General features: G+C 42.2%; 1 protein-coding gene across 1 annotated transcript; it reads right to left on the reverse strand.

Moving 5' to 3' along the window:
* Positions 1-3689: 3689 nt before the first annotated feature.
* On the reverse strand, positions 3690-7503 carry LOC145408022 (carbohydrate sulfotransferase 11-like). The gene is made up of 4 exons (XM_080278823.1): positions 7380-7503; positions 4957-5216; positions 4505-4636; positions 3690-4277 (listed from the first exon to the last, which is right to left on the reverse strand). The coding sequence occupies exons 1-4, from the start codon at positions 7501-7503 to the stop codon at positions 3720-3722; spliced, it is 1074 nt and encodes a 357-aa protein (XP_080134949.1). The 3' UTR covers positions 3690-3719.
* Positions 7504-23798: the final 16295 nt, after the last annotated feature.

The raw sequence follows: 23798 nt of genomic DNA on the forward strand, positions 1-23798 counted from the left end.
GTACAGCATTAACTGCACAAAAATGAATATGTCCAGCATAAATAAATACGTCTAGCAGTAGGTATGGACAATCAGTTCCTACAAAAGCTTAATACAACGAACCATTTCAGAAACATCATTTGAAACATCTGAATTAATAGTATTTTGCTATATACAATAATATACAATTTATGACTAGTCACAGCTACAATATCCTGAGTATTTAAGAGCTGCTACATATCTACCCACTACAAGCATACACCATAAAGGCTACTGCATATAGATCGATTATCTCCTATCTTAGTAAGTCTCCAGTACTTCTCAGGCACATACCTGTACAGCTAGGACAGGGGCGTGCACAGGAAAGGCTCAAATGGGCTAAAAACTGCCCTGCCAGTTACGTAATGGTTACATAATTCTTTCCCCCCCCCCCTCTCTCTCTCCCTTCAGTACCTGGCAAAAGGTGTGATGCCTCTTTTTTTATCTACAGTCTCTGCCACCCAAATATCTGTGCACACCACTGAGCCAGACTTAAAAAAAAAAAAAAAAGTATACAAACCAATCACATCCTAAATCACCACTTACCTCAGAATTTCAATTACATATCCTAAAATTTAATAATCAGTCTAGTCCAGCTGTTACCAATGTCGGTAGGATCCAGAAGTAAGACGAGGTGAGGGACGAATAAAAGGTATCAACAGAAATCATAGTGAAACCGGCCATACTTTCACTCACTTGTTATTCTAGCTTTCAGCAGTAGTACCGTCTTTTTATCATACAAGCTGTTCATTCCCTCATCCATTCATTATTCAGTCATTACCTGGTTATAACTGGCTTGTCTTAATTCACATCGTTGCAATGGATATTGGTGTGCATGTACTGATGTGCTAGTGTATCTGCTAAGTAGTTACAGTTCTGCACACAACTTCATTAAGCAGCTCACCATACTGGCTAATGCATTTGTGCCGCATGGCTCTGCCCCACTGACCTACTCAGGCATTTTAAATTAATCGTCATAATCATCTGCCCATACAAGGTGACTAATGATACTACTGATGTAATAAAACTTTAAAATGCTTGTATATGAAATAGTGCTCAAGTGGTATGCATAAAATTTTGGCTAATCAAAGCTGGTACTGTAAAAAGTTCACTATATGAAATCACCAATAACTCGGTACTCTTGCTCACACTCAAGCAAAACTCCGTCTGGTATACGACAGACAGGCTAGAGTGAGGAACTAAGTTAATTTTCAGCTATCATGTGAACTACAGGTCATAAAAAAAAAAAAAAGAGGTCAAAACCATCACTGGAAAGCTCATAAAACTCCATTTCTGTGTTAACTTACAGGCTTTGAGCTGTGAGGTTGTGAGGTGATTCACATTCCCTTATTTTAGCAGCAGAGTAAATGTGTAGTCAGGGTCTTGTCATTTTATATTTGGAGAGCTTATATTACTGAGGTGGTATGTAGTGGCGACCATCATCCACTCACTCGATTTAGTGCTGCCTACTTCTTTCTTCACTTTTATCATTCTTTTTCTGTCTGCCCTCCTCTCTTCCTATTTCTCTCATCTTTCCTGTCACTTTTTATTACTCTTCTTTCCTTTTCAGGTGGCTTCACACTGAGTGACAAGCCTAATAGTTTTCTGTAAACCAGGAAACCATTTACAACGCTGGGTGGTAACCATATAACCAATCCATACGTTCCCCACGTGTCAAGAAGTAGGTTGGAGGAGAATTAATGCCCCTCTCCTTAAAACAGCTAACTCAAAGACAAACGGCCACCTCTTACGGGATTATGGTCTCTGGCTATAGATACAGAGATAGATTATGTTACTGAGCAAACTAATACCGTAATTACTGTATTGTACAAAGCCAATGATATATGGATTAGGCTAAAACATAACTGCGTCTGGAGATGGAGAGAGTGATTCAGCCAAGAAGAAAATTACACACCATATACCCACGAAACTTGGGCAGGCAGTCAGTCAGGGAAAGGAGAATCGATTACTTACACCATGAATGAGGAGATTAATTGCATGCATAGATTTAGTTCAAAACCAATGGCCATGTGTTCTCCAGTAATATGGAGAATTTCTCCCACCCAGTTTTTACTCCCAACGCCAAAGTACCGTACTGAAATGTATTATGGCTATTTTTTCACACAATAAAAGGTTAACATTTGGTGATGAATTTTTTCTCGTAATGTGCCTTGCTTCTTTTACAAATACGGGTGCTGATGGTATATCTATTCAAAGTAGGCTACCTGGTTAAGAGTACGAGAAATGTACTAACTTATCCCCAAATTGCTCATACCTCTGACTATGTATTTCTTGCCATTCGTGATAATATTCAGTCCATACCTGTATAAAATTACACATAACTGCATTTCGGTACATATTTGACAAACACCAATAGTACAGAATTTTGAGATAACTGGTGGGCTAATGTATTTTCAACCTACGTTTGATGTACTATACGGCACTCATACTTCGATTTTTATGCAACAGAAAGCATTTTTTGGTTATGGAAAAAGAATACGCTGGCCAGCCATTAATATGTCCATCCCAAGGGCGTCTTATATATATTTTTTACTTTTGTTATGTCCATACAGTTTTATTCTGCTTAGGAAAGATATTTCAATAGGAGGACTTAGATATAGCTTTCGTTAGCCACTTCAGTACAAGCGGTCTTTCTTTCATCATCATCATCATCATTATCCCGCCTCTTCTTCGCAACTATATAGATGGAGTGAGACAGGGTCCAGAAAACAACGAAAAGGAAAAGTACATGATGGTAGGAGAATTAATTAACAAAACGATCAATGAAATGAACCACACACTCATTCACTTAACATTCAAGCTTCCACAATCCTGGCTCCACCTCATGGACACACCTTCTGTACGTTGCTTCATTTTTTCTTTCTCTATCTTGATTTGAGTAAAACTGTCTGGAAGTAAGAGACTATATGAGAGCAGGGGATCATCGTAGTAAAGTTATTATATCTGCTAAATGGGAAGAAACCATTTGATGGATATGTACTGCACAGTACTGATATGCTGTGAATACACACATACTGTACCACAGTTGATATAGTCAGCTAATGTATGTACTGTACATGAGGGTGGCATGTGTTCATCACAATCGGATAAGAAGCAGTGGAGGACACCATGGCGCAATTTCACCCTTCAATGGAACTTTACAGATATGCTGCTTTCTGATACAATTGATATGTGAATGATTAGTTGATCCCAGTCCTACAATTTACAAAATTCCATCCATCCATCCATTATGCAGTCCTTTGTTTCTCCATCTGGAGTAAGACTGGACTGAGTAGCCTAGCCCCAGGCCCATACAGGGCTACACAGTCTAGACATTTAAGGCAAGGGTGAGCTGTCCTAATTTCAAGATGAAAAAATACAGAACGTTAGAGTATGTCATTTTTTCTCAAGGCTTTAGGTGAATCCTTAGTTTATACTGTACCAGCTTGGCATTATTGGGAAGCACTCCATTTATTGCCATTGAAGTTTTAAGAGTTCCAAAGTATACCATAATACCTGTACTGTAAATATTATCAATACTTACATCTTAATTTTAAATATGGACAAACGGGTAATGAGGATACACTAGTTAAGGCAAGGTACGTTGAGCAGTGAATGTAGCAATGTTATAAAGGTACTGTATACATGAGTTAATGGCCCTTCAGCTCGTATAATGTACTGAATAATCCTGCAACAAAAAATTAAAATGCAATCTTATTGTTTTCCATGTCGTACTGAAATAGTTTAAAATCATACTTATACACCTCATAGAGTCTTCTGAGCAGAGTGTCACTGAGGGAGGCCAAGTGAGATGACACAAGGGAGGGTGTATGGGATGTTAAAACGGGAGGAAAATGCAAGTAAGAGGGAGCACCAATTTTTCTGAGGATATACTCCGCATCCTCCTCTAACGTCTCATATTTGCCTATAATGTTGTATTTAATGGTGCATGGATGGCAAAGCTCGAGGTATGGTGACCAGTGTTCATTCATACTTTGATAGCTACTCTGCTCTCTGTCTGTCAGGTATGAGACAAACTCTGGGAATGTCACTCCATCTCCGCTCAAGGACGCGTTGTGCTGATCTGATCCCTTGCGGTACTTCTTCAGAATGGTGATGCCAAACCTTCTCTTGAAATCAGTAGCCGAGGTGGAATTAATAACGAGCTTGTTTCGGTATGCAGATACTAGACGTTCTATTGGATGGCGTACCAAGAGAAACTTTGTATATGTTCTCAGCTTGTAATTCAGCATGGTTACCTGAAATGTTAATAAGAGTGTTTCAGATTCTGCAAATACTGAAAAAACTTGGATAATTAAGCAAGCGCCCAGAATATAATAAATATGTCTGTTTATGAGCCTTGCTGGGTATACTGTACTGAATCAACAGACAGACGTGCACTTTATAGGTTTCTTTTGGTCTCGTGTGTGTGTGTGTGTGTGTGTGTGTGTGTGTGTGTGTGTGTGTGCGCGCGCTATAAGCAAACACGACCTACTCCTGAGAGCCTGGTGAGGACGCCTTCTTCATGCGGGATGTGTGACCGGATGGTGAGGGGGTCGGTGGCATTGCTGCGGCCTGACAGGATCATCATAATGCGCTTCCAGTTGGTACACGCCACCTGCCGGACACAAGAGCTCAGGAGGGCGTGACAATTTCCTAAAAAATACTTGAAAATACATCTTCATCTTGCCATATTTTACCTGGTCCTGATCAGGGTGTAGAGGTATTTGGGCAAGTGTTCCCCTGGCCGTAGCTTAACAAAAACTATACTATGAATATCGTTATAGTGCTACACAAACCTCATAAATGCATCACTGAATGACATGAGTAAAATGAATACGCTATTTTGATAATTAATAATGAACAATTTAGTTCATGTGATGTCAGTGGCCTGCATTAGTACACATATCTGAAATGGCGATGGATACTGCGTTGCACCTTAGGGACGTAGCAGTAGATGGCCTTATGGTTGTCATCTACCAGGAGGTTGTAGAGGTACTTGCGATCAGTGATAAGCCTGGCACGTGACTTGACCCTGCCCCTAGTGACATGATTGCAGGCCCTTCTCAACGCTGCCTTACGCCGCCGCTGCACCTCACGCCAGTCGTCCCACCAGTAGTCTTGCTCGGAGGGCGTCTCGTTCACTAAAGGGAATCTGGTGTCGGGGAGCGAGGCAGAGGACGATGACCACTCGCTCTCTGGTGTCAAGATATATTATTGCTAAACTTAGTGAACGGAGAATGCATGGATTCAGAAGATTTATTGGGAGTTTATTATAAGAATGTTTGGTTGGGTATGGAGTGTGTGTGTGTGTGTGTGTGTGTGTGTGTGTGTGTGTGTGTGTGTGTGTGTGTGTGTGTGTGTGTGTAGCGGCGAGGGGGACCAGTGGGGCTTGTAATGTTCCTCACCCTACACCTGGACCACCGCCAAACACACACACACACACACACACACACACACACACACACACACACACACACACACACACACACACACAAACACATACACTATCTTTTGTGTGTGTGTGTGTGTGTGTGTGTGTGTGTGTGTGTGTAAAATCGTAAAACACCAGTGTACACATAAAATTCACTGCAATATGTAACTAATATCTGAAATCCTTTAAATATTAACCAGTGGATGTGTGATACTATGTAGTGCCGGTATAATCTCCTTTCATCCCTTAAGAAAAATAATAAGAATAAGCGATGGATCTGTGCGTATTACCTGCGCGAGAACACAATGATGAAATATTACTGCACAATTCTATGCCATTACAAAAGGAGGAGAAGGAGGAGGAAGAGAAGGAGGAAGAGGAGGAGGAGGAGAAGAAGGAGGAGGAGGAGGAAGAAGAGGAGGAGGATGCTGTCCCAATGGCATCCGGCCATGCTCCATATGTCTCCAGCCATCATCATCATCTTCATCATCACAACCACCAACCTCCTCACGTCAGCATGGGAAACTGGATTACGACGATGATGATGATTTACTACACAACATAAAGGACCAATATGGCTCATTTCCAGCTTCTTATATATATCATCCTACTCAAATTTCCTCAGATAACACAGGGAGTCAAAGAAAAGTACATTTTTTTTTTTTTTTTTTACTTTCAGTATGAGACATTTACCTTCATGTGAGCAAAATCCTCTATAAGCCACACACACACACACACACACACACACACACACACACACACACACACACACACACACAAAGAGGGTCAAAGGTGCAGTTCTGTGAGTATCTTCAATATATTCTTGGTACTGTATAATTATCTAACCAGCTGCCTGTCGATTTATCTATTAGTCTATTTTTGGTTACATATATCTATGACCGTCTGTCTGTATTTTATATTACGTTCTTCCTGTCTGCAGACGATTCTATTCGACTTAATACATACCTACATACCTACATACATATTTGAAGGGCTTAATCAAGGCTAAAATATCCCTCCAGTTCGATAATCTTCTCGATGCGAAGTAAAATCGTCAGTGGCAGTAAGAATAATTCAAGGAAGACCGTACTGAATGGGGTATCCTCTTCGCAACGAGGAAATACTTTTTTCTAGCTTAGTCTTGCTATCTCAGGACGATTTTGTTCAGCTGAGGAGTGACTTTTAGAGCTGGGAAAGTTAGATTTATCCTTCATTAAACTCAGTCACTGTTAAAGGTCCGCCCTAAGCTGCATAAAATCGCTTACCATAGTGATAGGCTGACTAAACTGAAAAATAAGACATCTTAGTGAAGGTTACACAGACAGCAAAAATGGAAACAAGGATATGAGCAAAGCCATTCCTTATCCTGTGTGTGCTTGTGACAGTAACCAACACTCAGGCGCCTGTGATTCATACTAAGGTGAGTACAATTATTTTGCGTTAGCTATAATGGACCATTAAATCCGTCCCAACCATAAGAGGACTATTGGTGCCAATAAGTTACTAACACTCCCAAGGTTCCTGTGACTCACTCTTTACTAAATAAAGTTGTTTGGCGTTAGTTGAGCCTGAATATAAGACAAAACGAGACCAAGAGAAGGTTAAGAGCATACACAGATCCATCCTCAAAGTTGATACACTCACCTGGATCCTGAATGTGTTTACTCATATAAAGACAGTTGTTGAGGCCCCAAGCTGCTCTGAACGTGAAGCCGAAGTTTTCTTACAGCCCACCATTCGCCTTTTGGAGGGCAGGGAGGGAGATAAAGGACGTTGTATATCCAAACCGGAGTTGCCTGGTTACCGTATATCAGTGCCACGATGTGAAGGCGTTCCTCTTCAGAATGGCTAATAAGGACATCATAGAGCCGCTCCGCAAGCTGCTAGAGGACATAAACAAAGCCATCCTACAATCTGATACACTCACCTGGATCCTGCTTGTGCTTCTGGGGGTACCGCGTTGTGTCGGTGTCCAGAAGCATCAGGTAACACACTAGGGAGGGTAGGGTGAGCAGCAAGGCCACCACCCGACCTGATACATCCCCTCCCATAACCTTAGCAACCCTCTCTCACTTCTTCTCTTCTTCCTCACGGCACACTCTCTTACTCCCTTTACTTTCTTTTTTAACACTTCGTGCTTTCTTGGTTCTTCTTTTCTTTTTTTTTTCACTCTTGGGGTTTCGCACTTTCTCCTACTTTTCTGCTGTCCAACTACTTCTTCACTCAACCACACAAATTTCCACTTTTCTTTCTTAATTCGTACTCGCGTCCTCCTATCTTCTACCTTCCTCTTGAGGCTTTCGTGCTTACTTTCTTCTGCTTTCTTTCTCACTCTTTGGGATTTCGTGCTTCCTTCTTCCTTCCTTTCTTTCTCTCGCCTCCCTTCCTGTTCACTTTGGAGTATAAATGGGGACCTGGATGTAAGTTTGTTTGTTGTGAGTCGTATTATTTACCTTACTGAACGTCGTGCGGTCGACAGGCATAAATATACCCCTTCAAGCCTCAATTACTCCTTCTTTCCGTCTCTCTCTCCCTTCTTCCTTCCTTCCCTCTGAGCTTCTGGTCTGGATTCTGCTCCTTTTCTTACTCACTCCTTCCTTCCTTCCTTCTGGGTTACTTGTATTTTCGTTCCTTCTTTCATTCTCTTCCTCCTTCCTTCCTTCCTTCTCTCCTTCCTACCAACTAGCTTCCTCCTTCCTTCTGGGTCACTCGTGTGCTTCTGTTGTCTCGCTAGATTCTTCTTTTCTTCCTCATTCCTTACTTCCTGCTTTCCTCCACGGACTCTCGTGCTTCTAACGGCACCTTCGCTCCCTCCTTGCTTCTTCTATTTCCTTCTTTCAGGGGCTATCGTGTGCTTCTGCTGCCTGCTTTCTTCCTTCCCTGTCTGACTTTCTGCCCCTTCTCCTTAGTCCTCCTTTATCATCTGCCCAGCCTCTGTCTTAACATGAAGATTGTTATATCTGATTATTCTTTCATCCTACCACATCACCTGAATCTTTTATTAATTTTGTTAGCTTCCGTATCATCCCATTTGATCTATCTATCTATCTATTGCCAGACGCCTCAATCCCGTTTGGGGTCATGCTGCTAATAACCATGTATTTTACAATTTTTGGCCCTTTTTCTGGCTACATTACCTGATCCTCCTGTTACTTTTCTAAGCTGCCATAGCGTCACATCTCTTCTTGCTGTTAGTCTGTTATATTTTATTCCTTTTCCTGCTACATCACCTGCTTCTTCTGCGCATTACCAATTTCCAGTCTTTTACTTCTGCTTAATCCCAACTACATCACCTGCCAATTCTTTATATTTTACTGATTTACATAAAGTTTATTATTTGGGGTTCTAACTCCATCAACAATTTCCATTTATCATGTTACACTGAAAACTGTTCACAGTTATTTCTGATTCCTATTCCGCTAATATTTTCCGTTGGTCATGTTTGTTTTATTGCTTTCCACAACATCAATTATTCCAATTACTTTAATTACACTGACAGTGTTAATGATTTCCAGAGTCTATTATTTTTGGTTCTTTTTCTTTCTATGCTTCTCGCTTATCCTGTCAGTTCTACTGATTTTCCAAAGTCGGTTATTTCTGTTATCCCTCTACATAACGTGCATAATTAGCTGGTGTTATCTTCAAAGAGGCAATCATGTCATGTTTTCATTCCATATACTGTATTTCTGACGCTCATTCTCTTCCATACCATCTTTTCATTCTATCAGACTGAATAATTACCAGTCTATTATTTTCGGTCGTTAGTCCCTTTTCTAAATCGCTCTTTCATTCAGCCAGATTTAATGACGTCCACAGTCTGTTCTTTTATGGGCTTTATTCCTTCAATACTTCCCGCTCTGTCTGCCTCCTGTCGGCTATAAATCACGTAACAATGGGGCTCCCGTCAACACAGCTGCTGTAGTCCTGCTCTTCTCGCAATATTACAGTCCTCATACGCTGCCTGCTGTTGTCCTTCTTGTCCTGAAAAAACACGTAAATAAGATGTAACTTGAATCAACTCAGGCCGTGAACGTAACTTGTGTTTTGCTTTTGATAGCACAAGTCTCACTCAGTTCAGATAAGACTACAAACTACGAGTTCTATCAGCGCGTTCAGTCATTGCTAAGCACACTTCTACTACTACTACTACTACTAATGATGATGATGATGATGATGATAATTAATAATAATTAATAATAATAATAATAATAATACAGTAATAACAACAACAATACAATAATAACAACAACAATAATAATAATAATAATAATTCGTCAGTACGTAACAAGAATGAAATAAATGTACATTATCGGACTGGAGGGCCAAAAACTGTTAAAAATCTGAACTCCTTCGCTAAGATGATGTATTAATTTTTTCTTACAATCTTATACTTTTTTTTTTTATGTCAACTTCGGAATGACGTTTAGAAGCGAAGGGGTTAATGAAGGCTATATCTACTTCCATTTTTTAAATCCTTCAGTTCTCCCCCTTTTCTCCAATTTCTTCTCCCCCTTCCTTCACTCTTCTCTATCCCTCCATTTACCTGTTTAGCCTATCAGACACTTCATTTTTTCCTTACTCTTATCCCTCCTCTCTCCTTCCACCGTTCTCCTCTACCCCTTCTTACTGTGCAATTGTCCCTCCAGCCCCTCCCCTGCTTCTTCTGTCACTTGTTCCTTCCTAATTTCTTCTATCATTCCATTAGGACCCCAACTTCCCCTTTTCTACCATCCCTTTCTTCCTCCTTTTTACATCTGACTCTTCAGTCCCCTCCTTTCTCTCACTCTCTCCTTCCACCTTTCCATTTGACCCTTCAGTTCCCCCTCCACTAGTGACCAAGGAGACGGGGATGGGGGGGTGCCTGTGTCTGGATCCACGCCAGCCCCGGTCACCACAAACACTGGGCCACCATTGTAAGGAGTCCGGGGCTAATTTCAAATATGGCCGCCACATTCTTCGGCTACGTATATTGCAGAAGAAACCCCATAACGCCTGTCAGACCCTTAATATCGTGAGTTTTGAAGACTAGCAAATTTTCTACAGTGGTTTAGTTTTTCCTTGATCTTTTTCTGCTTTGTTGATAATATCCAGTTTATGTCTAGTTTATAATATCCAACCATATCTATTGCAGAAGCAAATCTCACACCCTTAATCTCGTGAGTGCAGGAGGTTAGCTTCAGGGGGTTTGATTTTCACGTGGTGACTAAACTTTTTCGATCATGTAAAGCCATTCTGGGGAGGAGGCTGGTTATCTACTCTTAATTCCTTGATCCTTGGCTTTAACCCTGGAATCATCAGACGACTTTACTCTGCTCAGGGGAAACTATTCGAAATGGAGGGATTAGGTATAGGCTTACTTAAACTCATCACTACTATAGAATCTTTTTAAGCCATATATTATCGTATTCAAATAAAAATGAAATAGGAAAATACATTCTCGGATTCAGCTAAGATATCCTAGCTTAGAGATCCTCACCCCGACCGCGAAGGAAGTCATAAAGTATTGGCTGTTAACGTTATCTTCACCCTGCCAGACGATCAGGTAAAGGCGGGAAGTAATCAGCATTCTGTTTTCCCTAATGTCAAGACATTAACACAAGTAATGAGCTAACCGCTTCACTACCACCATGTTGTCTAGTATTTTATTCTTGCTGTCTCCAGATAACTTTATTTTTCGGTTAAATAAATTATGTACTTCCATCAGTGAAACATGTCATGTTAAAAATTAAAAAAAAAATAAAAAAATAAAAACTCTGAGGCCATCGGCGCTTAGGCATTTAAGTCTACACAGATTTCAAGTATACAGACGTCGGGGTGAAGGTCAGGTGCAGAGCGCATCGATTCAAATCCCCAAGAGGCGACAGAAGGTTTCGCCATCACGTAATGCCACCAGAAGCCTTGGCTGGTCACCTACCCACAACCCTTCAGCCCAGGCACACTTACTCCAATATGAACTTCTCGCAAGACAATCTGATTACGCACGCGATGGTAATTGGAAAATGCCTGATGATTCCATTTGCGCTGGTAAACCTGCTTTCATGGTTATGCATTATATGCCATGGTTGTGACATTCCGTAGTCATTATCATATAAATATTTACCTGATATAATATTCATCCTGGAACAACACATGTTATGCTGATAATTTTGGATATCATCGGAGCCCTCCTGGACGACACTTTCTTCAGCAAGTTTATATCTTTCTCATATTATCTTGACAGACCCCAGACGATGTTCTCAGGCGTCACATGATGTAGGCCTATGTTCTTGGCTATGGTAATCTTGTCTCGGAATTCTGCATTCCACAAAGGGTTAAATGGGACTGACTGTTGTCATTATCGAATGTACTCGTACAATAGATTCTGAGACTTTCAGTCAATATTATCATTCTTTCTATTCTCTCCTTTTTTTTTTTTTAAGTCAAAACTGAAGCGTGCGATTTTATTGATGTATTAGCCTATATTATCATATTAATATCTGGCGGAAATTAGTACTGCTGTTACACATCCAGGAACATCACAAAATCGATCAAGCCATATTACGTTACAAGAAGTCCTACAGCAAAGTAGACTGAGGCTGGTGGTAAGGAGTAATGTTATCAGCGCAACTTTGCGAGATGAGGCGGGGTCTGAGGTGACTTAGGGCAGCTGTCAAAAGCCGGGTTCCAAATTTGAGATGATGAGCATTACAGCTGCACCGCAAGATAACCTGGCATATGGTATCGACCCTCCCGCTGCAACACTCTGCAACACGCACACCTGTCTGTCCTGACCTGTCGTGGCCACCCCTGCAATACACCTGCCTATCCTACCCTCTCCATCCCTGCAATATTCGTAAACCTACCAACCTTGTTCTCTCCTCCCTTGCGGAACATTTGTCTGTCTTGTCTGTCCACCCCTGTAATACACTTGTCTGTCTTGTTCTGTCCACCACTGCAGCACACTTGTCTGTCTTGTTTTGTCCATTCCTGCAATACATCTCTGTCTGGTTCTATCTCTGCAGTAAATCTCTGTTCTGCTCTTTCCTCACCTGCAGTACACCTGTCGTGTCTTGTCCTGACCACCCCTGTGATAAACCTGTCTTTCTTGTCCTTCCACCCCTACAACACACCTGTCTGTCTTGGGACGTGCCACTATCATATGATAACGAAATTTATTAATATGCTAGTAACAATCGAATGACTGTGTCACCCATTTCACAAAGTGCATAAGATGACGTCAGTAAGGCGCTATAGAAACACTATTACATCTGACCTCATTTTACGAAAAACTAAAACTCTTAAAACCAAAATCAAGAACAATAACACTGTAAGCATCGCATGACTCACTTTCGGTTTGTCATCGGGTGTCAGCCGAAAGAGAACACTGCCGAACACACCAGCATTTACAGCCTCAGCCTCCTATTACTCACTCTTAGCTGAATAAAATAGATGGGATAGAACATTACTGCTGTTTCGACCATAAGAGAGTTAAACCAGGTATCTACTCTACCCGGAGGACTGGAGCCAAGAATTCCGAAGGCCTAACCCCTTCAGCGCGATGACTCTGTGTGTGTGTGTGTGTGTGTGTGTGTGTGTGTGTGTGTGTGTGTGTGTGTGAGAGAGAGAGAGAGAGAGAGAGAGAGATGGGGGGGGATGATAATAGGGCCATGAAGAGCAGTGGACACAAAGAGAAGCGGTAAAGCTGCAGGATATATTGAATGGCCGTGTTTCCTCGCTTTCAGCATCCCAAACCTCTCATAACCTCGCAACAAAAATTATCATAATCATCATTATCGTTATCAGTTAAAAAAATTATAATAATCATCTAATTTCCATTTATTATGTATGTCTCATACATCATCATCATCATCATCATCATCATCAATTTCCCCCCGTTATATTGATGGGCACTGCTTCCTGCACTTCCCAAAGTAATCATCAGCTCCTCTACTACGGTGATGCCTTTTTCACATCAATCAGGTTACCTCCAGTGAATGTTATCAAACTTAAGGAGGATCTACAGTTGTGAAGGGGTCCAATCAAGGCAATATTTAACCCATCTATAGAGAAAGTCTCCCACAAGCTAAATAAAATCCATTGGAGATATGAGAATATGTAAAAAACGTTATACAAACACACACACACACACACACATTATATACTGTATATATATATATATATATATATATATATATATATATATATATATATATATATATATATATATATAATCTTTTTTACGATGAACTGCAACTAGCCAGTGGTGGTGGGCTAAGTCCACGCTCGATACCGTTCTACCAGCAACATGACCCTGGGTTTGACCGAGTCAGTCCGTGTAGGGAACGACGGAAGGATGGGGGAGAGGGAGAGGGGGGGAGATGTGGAAGAGGGGAGGAGAACAGATAGGCGCGAGAGAGAGGAAAAAAAAAGAGAGAAAAAGGTGTATGTATGAAATGAAAGAGGTGGAGTAGGCAGGAAGAGAGAATATGGAGACGGGATACTGTACGTCGGTGGAAATAGAAGGGGGAGGGAGAAGGACCGGGAGAGGGGAGGGAAGGGGAGAAGGAAAGGAAGGGTCGGGGAGGGAAGGGGCAAGAAGGGAGAAGGGAGGGAAAGAGAAATGGAATGGAAGGGCCGGGGAGGGAAAGGCTTATAGGGAGGGGGAAAGGACGATACAGGGGTTAACATAGGGTAGAGATCATTGGTCTGTGTGTGTGTGTGTGTGTGTGTGTGTGTGTGTGTGTGTGTGTGTGTGTGTGTGTGTGTGTACGAGGTCTCCCCGCCGCCTCCAACCGCCAATCACGCACATAACGGGGGAGGGGGTGTTACCTGTGTTCACTCAAAGTCGGGAAAAACTAACTGTTGTTGGAAGAGAGAGAGAGAGAGAGAGAGAGAGAGAGAGAGAGAGAGAAAAAAAAATGTGTGTGTGTGTGGGGGGGAGGGATGGGAGGGGAAATTGGTGGGGGCTGAGGCGATCAAGAACAAGGACCAAGCTGACTGTCTTTGTTGCAGTCATCACCATCATCCTCTTCTCTAGGGTGATGGAAGGATTGGTGGTGATAGCGGTGGAAAGTGATATTGAGATGTGGCGATGAGGTGTGGTAGTGGATCAGTTGCATTAGTGGTGGTTGTGCTTGTGGTGGTGGTGGTACCGGTGATGATGAGGGTGGCGGTGGTAGTGATGATGGTGGTTGTGATGGTGAGGGTGGTGGTGGTTGTGCTGGCGAGGGTGGTGTTGGTGGCGAGGTGTGGTGATGGTGGTAGAAAAAACTGAGGCACTGGTACAGGCGATGGTGATGGTGATGGTCGTAGAAATATATTGGCTATGCTGGTGGTAGTAAGGGACAGTGAATATCTGTTAAAAGTGAGACCACTGAATGATAAACTCTGCTAAGAAAATTATGGAAATAAAATCGATGGAGCCAATACTTTCATTATACGATATGGAGAATGATGATTAAGTACAAGGGAGTCATACATGGTACGGTATATAGTGAAAATAGATCATAAAAAGATATCCATCACCTTCCTTCTCGCTTCAGCAAATCAACGTAATTATCTTTTAATACCGGCTCAAGCACAACTGAGGTCCAAACTCAGTGGCTGAAGTTAATGTCAGAAAATCGGTAAAGAAAATCAATCATCGCCTGACTTGCGATTTCAGCTTACTAGATAAAAACACGTGATCGGACACTCTAAAACGATTATTGGCAACAGAGATAACTAAAAACTGTGCCAATATCAGTCGATTGTTAACCCTTACAGTACAAGAACTTTTTTTGTTCTTGATGCCTCCATATGACTTTTACTTAGCTTACGAAATGTCACAATCCTCTTTTGCCCCTTCACTACAAAGTTCAAAGCTGGCTCTAATGGAGAATAATTAAAATAATGACGTCCTATGGCTGAAGGAATTAGAAAGGGGGGTTCTGAGTCATCTCATCAGACAACCCACGCACCCTCTTAGACAGTGCTACAGTGAGTAGCCTACTCGTAGAAGCCGCATGTATCTGTACGAGTGAAAGAAGGGATCAGAGGGGATACTGCCATTATAGCACGTTTGTTCTAACCTGGAAAAGACCCCTAACCCTATGCAACTCAGTTGACGGCCAAGTGTAGTCAGAGTAGAGGACTGATTTGATTAGTACACGAAGGAGACTCATTCCTACCACCTAATTAATTCTCAACGAATTTCATGCAACCAGGACTTGATATTCAAGGTATGAGAATGGTCCAGTTCTCATATAAAAACAAACGATTACAAGGGGAGATCATCCCACTGTAGTCGGTTTGTCTTCATCTAGTAGAACTGCGTCACTCAAAGCTTTCATACTATGTTGTGCTTGTATAAAATTCTACGAACCTTAGTTATGGAACAGGAAAGTTTCCTTGGTTTAGCACTCAAATCTACCCTCCAGTCTGACTACACCTGACCATCAGTTAAGCTGCAAGGAGGTTAGAGATCTTCATTAGCTTGGTGTAAGTATCCCATACATCACCCTTTTTATTTAAACTACCACCAGGTTAGACTATTCAACTGAGAGAAAGCCTACTGCAGTTGTTTCACCTTAACTTGGCCCAGATATTCAACCTTTTGCAGCTTTTTACGTTTTTCATGGGCAGTATACAATACCACGGCTCTGCATCGTTCCCATAGCATTTCATGGTGACAGGCGTCATATTTCAGTGATATTATATCGTTACAATTTAGCATTCATGAAGGATAGGTGGCAGTTTCAGGCCAAGTTAAAGTAAAACGAGTATAGTGTTAACGGATTCCCTGAGCTGGAAAGAAGGCATCAGAGTGAGTGTTGGCACCTGTAGTAGTAGTAGTAATAGGCAGCTGAGCCGCCGGGTTACATCAGTGCCATCACAAGAAGGTGTCCCTCTCCACCACCGGCTGATGGCCCTACATCAGCGTTATTTTGATGCATCATCCATTTTCCGGAAACAATTCCTGATTTTCACTTCCCCTCCATCAGACACTGACCTCTGTAATGATGTCTGTGGTGATGTCATGTGACACACTGATTTTATTGCCTAAGGATGTCTGGTGAAGTCGTGGGATATATTCTGCTCAAGGGATATTAATGGTTTTGGCCGTGACGTATGTGGTGACGTCTGCAATGATGTCTCTGATGTCTAATGCGTCTGTACGAATGCCCGGGGTCATATCTGCAATGACGTCTATATGATGCAATGTCTAGCGATGTCAGTGATGGTTGTGGTGACGTCCATGGTGATGTCAATAATGGTCTCCGGAATAATGTTCGTGGTGATGTCCATAGTGATATCCGTTGTGATGTCTGCCCTAGTGACAGTGATACTTGTGGTGATGTCAGCGGTGATGTCTGTAAAGAAGTCTTTGATGATGTCAGTAGGCCTAATGAAGTCTGTACTAACGTTTGTATTAATGTCATGGACTATACTCTGATATAATGACTGTAATGATGTCTAAATATGTAGTGATATCAATGCCAGTACTCTAATCTAGTGGTGTTATTGATGTCTAATGGCGATGGTGATGGAGTCACAGTTTATAATGGTAACGTCAACCGCCAATCTGTCTACAGTGAAACCGCAAGGCATAATATTGTGATGTGTGTAGTAGCCATCCTAGGGTATGGACTGAAGTTATGGTGACATCACAGGCCACGCTCTGTCTGCAGTGATGTATGTAGTGACGATCGTAGTGCATGGTTTGAGGTAGCGGTGACATCGCGGGCCACACTCTGTCTGTAGTGACGTCAAGCAAGTGCACAGTTGCCACCACCCACATTGGGACCATCTCTGCATCACCGTTAGTCATGCAATCTGACACACCGTACCAAAGTCAGTCCTAGCAACAGACACGCAGCTGATCATGGCTACCGCTATACGATTCATTCTGACCACCCGCATACAATGTTACTGTTATACTTTCACCATCACTTGACCCCTCCAACATGATTGTGTGTGTGTGTGTGTGTGTGTGTGTGTGTGTGTGTGTGTGTGTGTAAGGTGGTACCGCAGGCTTTCAAGGGACGAGTAAATCGCCCAGCGTTAGCCAGAACAAAATGTTAGTCATTCCCAGAGGTTTAATAGTCAGATCGAATTAGTTTCTTAATCCTCAGATCTCGGAAGCATTCTCTGTGACTATAAATAAGTCTGGCGTTAGAAAATACATAAAATTTTCCCCGAGGTTGAAGAGTTTAAAGCTTATGAATAAACTTTCGAACTGGTGGGGTTTGATACGGTCATCAATGAACCCTCCACTAACGGGGAGGGGGACTTCTAAGCTGAATAAAATCATCTGGTGGTCCCGGAGGTTAAACTGCGAAAACATATAACTGTGTCGTAGGGGTTAAATTAGCTATTTCACTACGAGGACGTCACATTCGTTTTGGTGTATCACGAGCGCATATTATTTGGCTCTATAGAGAATTTTTGAAAAAGGAAGGATTAGCTTTAGCCTTCATTAATCAACACACAACGAGAATGGAGTGTGTGTGGGGGGGGGGGTGTTCAGATCTGAAAACAGTCGAACGTCGAACAGAATGAAATTTAAAAAACACGTTCTTGGTCTGAATGGGTCAAAGATTGCGCGGATTCGGATACCTGATAAGGCGTATAATAAAAAAAAAAAAAAAAATCCTAGGTCTGAAGGAGTTAATACATAGCGTGGTTTTGGATGTACTGACCAGCTATTCATCACCCTCACCTGTCCCCAGACTCACGAACCAATCATCTCTTCGGGATTAACACGCACAATTTCACTACACTGGAATACACTTTGAGATTAAGCATATCTAGTCACCAATATACCGGTACCGGTATGTAATTTAATTAACTTAGCATGCTGTCCTGAGACAGCACAATGAGAATCATAAATATTTCGATCACCTGCGAATGTAATGGGATATTCACAATAAAGTATCATTGATGATGAGGCAAATTTTACTGAGGGCAATCAATAGTACTTACCGGATCGTGACGAGAGCAGCTGTATGGGCAGCGTCGTACCTCCACCTCCGCTGCGTCCGTAGTCACTGGCTCAGCTGCTGTCCCGGGTCCCCAGCCCTCTCCTCCCCTCATTTCCCCTCAGCTGCCAACCATTTCTTCCGATATTCATTTTTTCGGGGTTAACGAACGTCTATCCACCTTCACAACTAACCCACACCTCCTTTGCTTATCCTTTTACCTGATAAACACGGGATTAAGACGGGATGACTTTAGCTTTCGCCATAAAAAGATAAACCGGCCAGCTATCCGGCAACCGAGATGCAGCAATGACGGGCCTAAAACCTGCAGTTGTTGACGCAGGACCGCGATATTTTATTCCTCCTGGAGACCATTCATCTGGCGTGTGACATACTTCATAAGTAGGGTTCACGAGAAAGGATTATCGCCTCGGCAGGGTCTGAACATCATCAATCAACCCTCTGAAAATACTGGAGGGCTGATACTTGAGTTACTGAGCTCCCAAATTTATATACCGGTACTCGTGTATTTTGTGAGACGCCGGCTGTGTCCACAGCAAGATTACAAAATGATGCGTCTGGAGCTACTGCTTAGAATTTTTCCTTGGCTGTGTCCCTATTCTGGCAGTAGTGAGGATGAGGTTTGCGTTCTATATCAGTGTTACAGAACTACGAGGACGTATGATAAATTTTCGCGTATTCTCAGTGCTCCAGATGGCCGCCTTCACGTGGTGGCACATATGTGACTCGGTGGCTCAGTTGCCTGGTTATACAAATGTTCTTTAATACCCCTCTTAGCCCCAGAAAGGAGGGCGGTAAACTATAAGAAGGGCAACATGGGCCAGCTGTCCACTGGGTTCACGATCACGAGTCTGTGGCTGCTGCTGTTACTACTACTACTACTACTAATGCTTCCTTCCTCACTTCACGTTCATAATTCTCCAGAACATTATTTCACATGCAGAGTTTAAAACAATTCCCTGTCGTAATCGTAATCACAATTTCTTTTCGTAGGACTAAGAAGGAAAGAATGGTGCAGAATCCTTACATGTGTCTCGTTCTACCAGCAGCAGTATACTATCTATGTATCGCCAGACACCTTTAATGCCGTACGGGGTGGCCACAAACGAATCGCCTCCATATCACTCTGTCCCCTGCCATCTGTCTGCCAATTCTCCAATTCATACCTCCCTCTCTCATACACCTCTCCACTCCGGCCCTCCATCTCATCATCGGTCTCGCCTCTCACATCACTCGCATACACTCTTCTGGCCAGTCTCTCATTTTCCATTCCCTCCACATGGCATAACTACGTTCTATCGTTAAAAAGAAATCTTAGGTGCGACGAGGAAATTATCGTAAAGTTATTGGTGAAACTCTGCCAAGATAGAAAGAAAAAATAAATAAATAACTGTATACAAGGGTTAAGGGCAGCATATTACATCACAAAAAATCATCGTCACCACTATCACCACCACAAGCTCCATTATCATCATCATCCCAACCAATGCCGTTGGTGACATTATATATAAAAAAAAAAAGAAAGAAAAAAAAAAAACACTCCAACCGCCTCTTAGTGATTCAAATCGATGCGCATACGGCACACACGACCTTCACCTCAGACCACCACACCACCGGGAATCAACAACAATAATATAACTCTACGAAATACGCAAGGTCGAAACATGTCTGATACTCATAAACTTACGATCAAATTTCCATCATAACTAAGATATATTTAGACTAGGAAAAAGAGACATGGGAAGATAGTTTATTTTCTTCCTTGTCATTCCTTATTAACTGTTGTAACTTGCCTTACTTTGTGCAGGAAGAAAGAAAATCATTCCAAGATACTGTACTTTCTTACCCCTACCGTTATTTCCAAAAATCAGAGATGGGACAGACATCTGATCGAAAGCTGGTTTGTGAACCCTTGACTACAGAACAACAACCTTATTTTTATTTTTTCAACGCGTTTCCATCTTCTGCACTACAAAGGGCCTATGCAATGCTGAATACAAATGTCTGGGGGGCAGTAGGAGAAAAGAAACATGATGTCATCGGTCTGAAGAGGTTAAAAGAAACTGCAGTCTTACTTATCTCTGCGCACGGTGGGTTTTCGAAAATACGGTACAGTGTTTGTAGGTAGCAAGAGCAGAGGACGAAAGACGTCATCATGCTAAAGAGACAAATACGTATCACCATCTAGTTGAAATACTACTATTTTAGATGCCATGTGGAAGAGGTTAGAAACTGAGAGAGAGAGAGAGAGAGAGAGAGAGAGAGAGAGAGAGAGAGAGAGAGAGAGAGAGAGAGAGAGAGAGAGAGAGAGAGAGAGATAATATTCAGTATACTTCCCACAGAATAAACAGTGGCGTTACATCCATTAGCACATTGAAGACAGCATGGTAGATACAAGGGCCAGCTGACTTCCCTCTATGACACCCTCATATTCTCCTGTATAATATTTAAGCAATCTATAGGGTTGTCCGTAAATAGCGCTCCAATACGGCTTTGTCTACTGGTGTGGGAGTGGGTTTGGGAGCAGGAGGTGAATAAAAGATGCAGGGTAGATTGATAACGCTGAGTGATCCTTCCGCTCATCAGAAATCACCCGGAGGAGTAAAAAAAAAAGTGTTATATATATGGATCACACTGTATATCGATATTATAAAGACAACTACACACAATTTGATAAGGTGAAATATGCTAAATAAATCGTAGAAAGAGTTGCTTTAGGAGTCTTCAATTAACATCAACCAAAACTATATAACCAATTCCAGGGTTGAGAAATAAGGATACCGACAGAAAACTTAGACCTAAATGGTGTGGTGTGGTGTGGTGTGGTGTGGTGTGGTGGTGTATTGTGGTGCGGTGGTGTGCTGTGCGGTGTGGTGTATTATGGTGTGGTGGTGGTGTGCGGTATAATGGTGTAGTGTGGTCCAGTGCGGTGTGGTGGTGTGGTATACCAGGACACTGCTCAATACTTCCATCCTGACCCACCTCACTTTTTCATTCTCCCCACAGTCCTTTTCTTCGATTTGCTATGATCATGACTCACACCACCTGCCTCACTTTCATACCACCTGCCTCACTTTCATACCACCTACCTCAGCATACCACCTGCCTCACTTTCATACCACCTACCTCACCATACCACCTGCCTCACTTTCATACCACCTACCTCACCATACCACCTGCCTCACTTTCATACCACCTACCTCACCATACCACCTGCCTCACTTTCATACCACTTAGGCTACCTCATCATACCACCTGCCTCACTTTCATACCACCTACCTCACCATATCACCTGCCTCACTTTTAAACTAACTGCCTCATTTTCCTACACCTTCCTCACTTTTATACCACCTGCCTCATACATACCACCTGTCTCATTTTTATACCATCTGCCTCACTCACACCACACCACTTGTTCCGCTCTCTGACACTACCGACTACACTTTTTTATTTTTTTATTTTTTATTATTATTATTATTATTATTTATTTATTTATTTTATTTATTTATTTATTTTTTTTTTTTGATAGAGAGAGAGAGAGAGAGAGAGAGTGTGCCTACTGTCTTTTCCACTCCAGTCCTACCACCCATTCTTTACCATTTTCTATATTTGACACGCAGATTCTCTTGTCTATTATTCATGAAGTTTATGTCGGTATTAAATAAAACGTAAGTGATTTATATAAGTTAATAAAGTGCAGTGTGCAAAATAAATAGCTCAAGAAGAGGTGTTTGAAACCCCAGCTCCGGCCGTGAGATTAGTTCCGAAAGTCAGATTAGTATCGGCCGTGAGATTAGTTCCGGCTGTGATATTAGTTTCCACTATGAGATTAATTCCGACTGTGGGATTAGTTCCGCGAGCGAGATTAGTTCCGACGGTGAGATTAGTTTTCCGACCGTGAGATTAGTTCCCGCCTTCGCCTTGGCATACACAATGTCCACCCCCAACCCAAGCCCCTCCATCACCACCATCATCCCCTACCTCGTGTCCCCATCTGCCCCCTCACCACTACCATCTCCCCTCACTACTGCCCTACCCCTCACCACAATCTCCCCCTTACAACTGCTATAAACCCTAACTACCACCATCTCCCCCTCACTAATACCATCTCCCATAACCACCACCATATCCCCCTAACCACCATCGTTCCCGCTCACCACCATCGTCTCCCCTCACCACCACCATCCCTCCTCATTACCATCGACACACTCTTCCCTTCCCTCCCTTCCCCCACAACTCAAATTCTCCACCTTCCTCCTCTCACCACCACTATCCCCCCCCCCCTCACCACCACTGCCACCTCACTACCATCGTCACATTGGTTCAAACATTATCGTTCCTATGTGCGCGATGGACTCATTCGAACACACCTTGAGTAAGCAGCTCTACATCATGTGAGTGGATAGTGTGCGTCCTCACCGACGACAAGTGACCCAGCATCATGTCAGTGTTACGAATTAATTACATAATGGGCCAACCCTTATATAACCAATTAAGGATTATTAGATGACAGTTGTGGAGAAAAGTGTCGTAGGAATGAATCGCTAAAAACTGTAATACAGTGATAGTTCCATAAGATACAATAATAAACTGTTGAAGGTAGGAAGGAATAACGAAGAATTAGCACCAGGCCATAATATAGCTATATGGCACTGCAGGAGTAAAGGGAAAATAAAGGCGAAAGAAACACAAATATATTAAGAAGAGAGGTAGGACTAAAGATCAGTAGAGGACAGTAAGGAAAAAAGACTGCAGACAAAAAGGTCCCTTTTAGTCGCCTCTTACGACAAGCAGGGGTACTGGGGAGGTATTCTTTCTCGCCCCACCCTCCCCAGGGGGCATAAGCTGTTGAAGGACTCCTTAACTTCTTCAGTCCGATATCATAGTATTTCATTTTACTCATGCTATCTCCAGACAATTTTTATTGCGCTCTGGCGAACGCTAGATACCCTCCTTTACTCTAACTTGGTCTATAGCTCCCATCTCTCCATCTTCAATGCTGAGTTGTAAAAAACAGACTGATACTAAATTATGATGACTAATAAAGGTAAGTATGGGAAGTACGTACAGCTGTAGCACTATTTCTTTCTGCCACACAGCTACGTGAAATATGCAAAATGACGAACATCTAAGCAATTAAAAAAAAAAAAAGTACTATAGCAGTGGAGACTTTAATGAAGGACATATCTAACATTAACCGTTCATGAAATAACTTCCAAGATGAATAAATCGTCTGGCGTTAACAGGAATAAATATACAATGACGTTACAGATCAACAGGTTAATTTCAAGGTAGCAGACGCAGGTAGACAAGTAGCAAGGTGTGTGGGTGGCAAGGTCGGGGAAGGGATTATTGACACTTAGCAAGCACTTTCTCTCTCTCTCTCT

The sequence above is a fragment of the Coenobita brevimanus genome, chromosome 75 (assembly GCF_032717465.1).
Source record: "Coenobita brevimanus isolate Jiangsu-jjx chromosome 75, ASM3271746v2, whole genome shotgun sequence".
NCBI lineage: Eukaryota > Metazoa > Arthropoda > Malacostraca > Decapoda > Coenobitidae > Coenobita > Coenobita brevimanus.

What these genes read in the sequence shown, in the direction of transcription:
- LOC145408022 (XM_080278823.1), bottom strand. Translation starts at nt 7,503, where the DNA reads ATGGGAGGGGATGTATCAGGTCGGGTGGTGGCCTTGCTGCTCACCCTA. An exon ending in GAAGCACAAGCAGGATCCAG is followed by an intron (nt 5,217 to 7,379) that starts GTGAGTGTATCA and finishes TCTTGACACCAG; the next exon opens with AGAGCGAGTGGTCATCGTCC. An exon ending in GGCTCTCAGGAGTAGGTCGT is followed by an intron (nt 4,278 to 4,504) that starts GTTTGCTTATAG and finishes TTAACATTTCAG; the next exon opens with GTAACCATGCTGAATTACAA.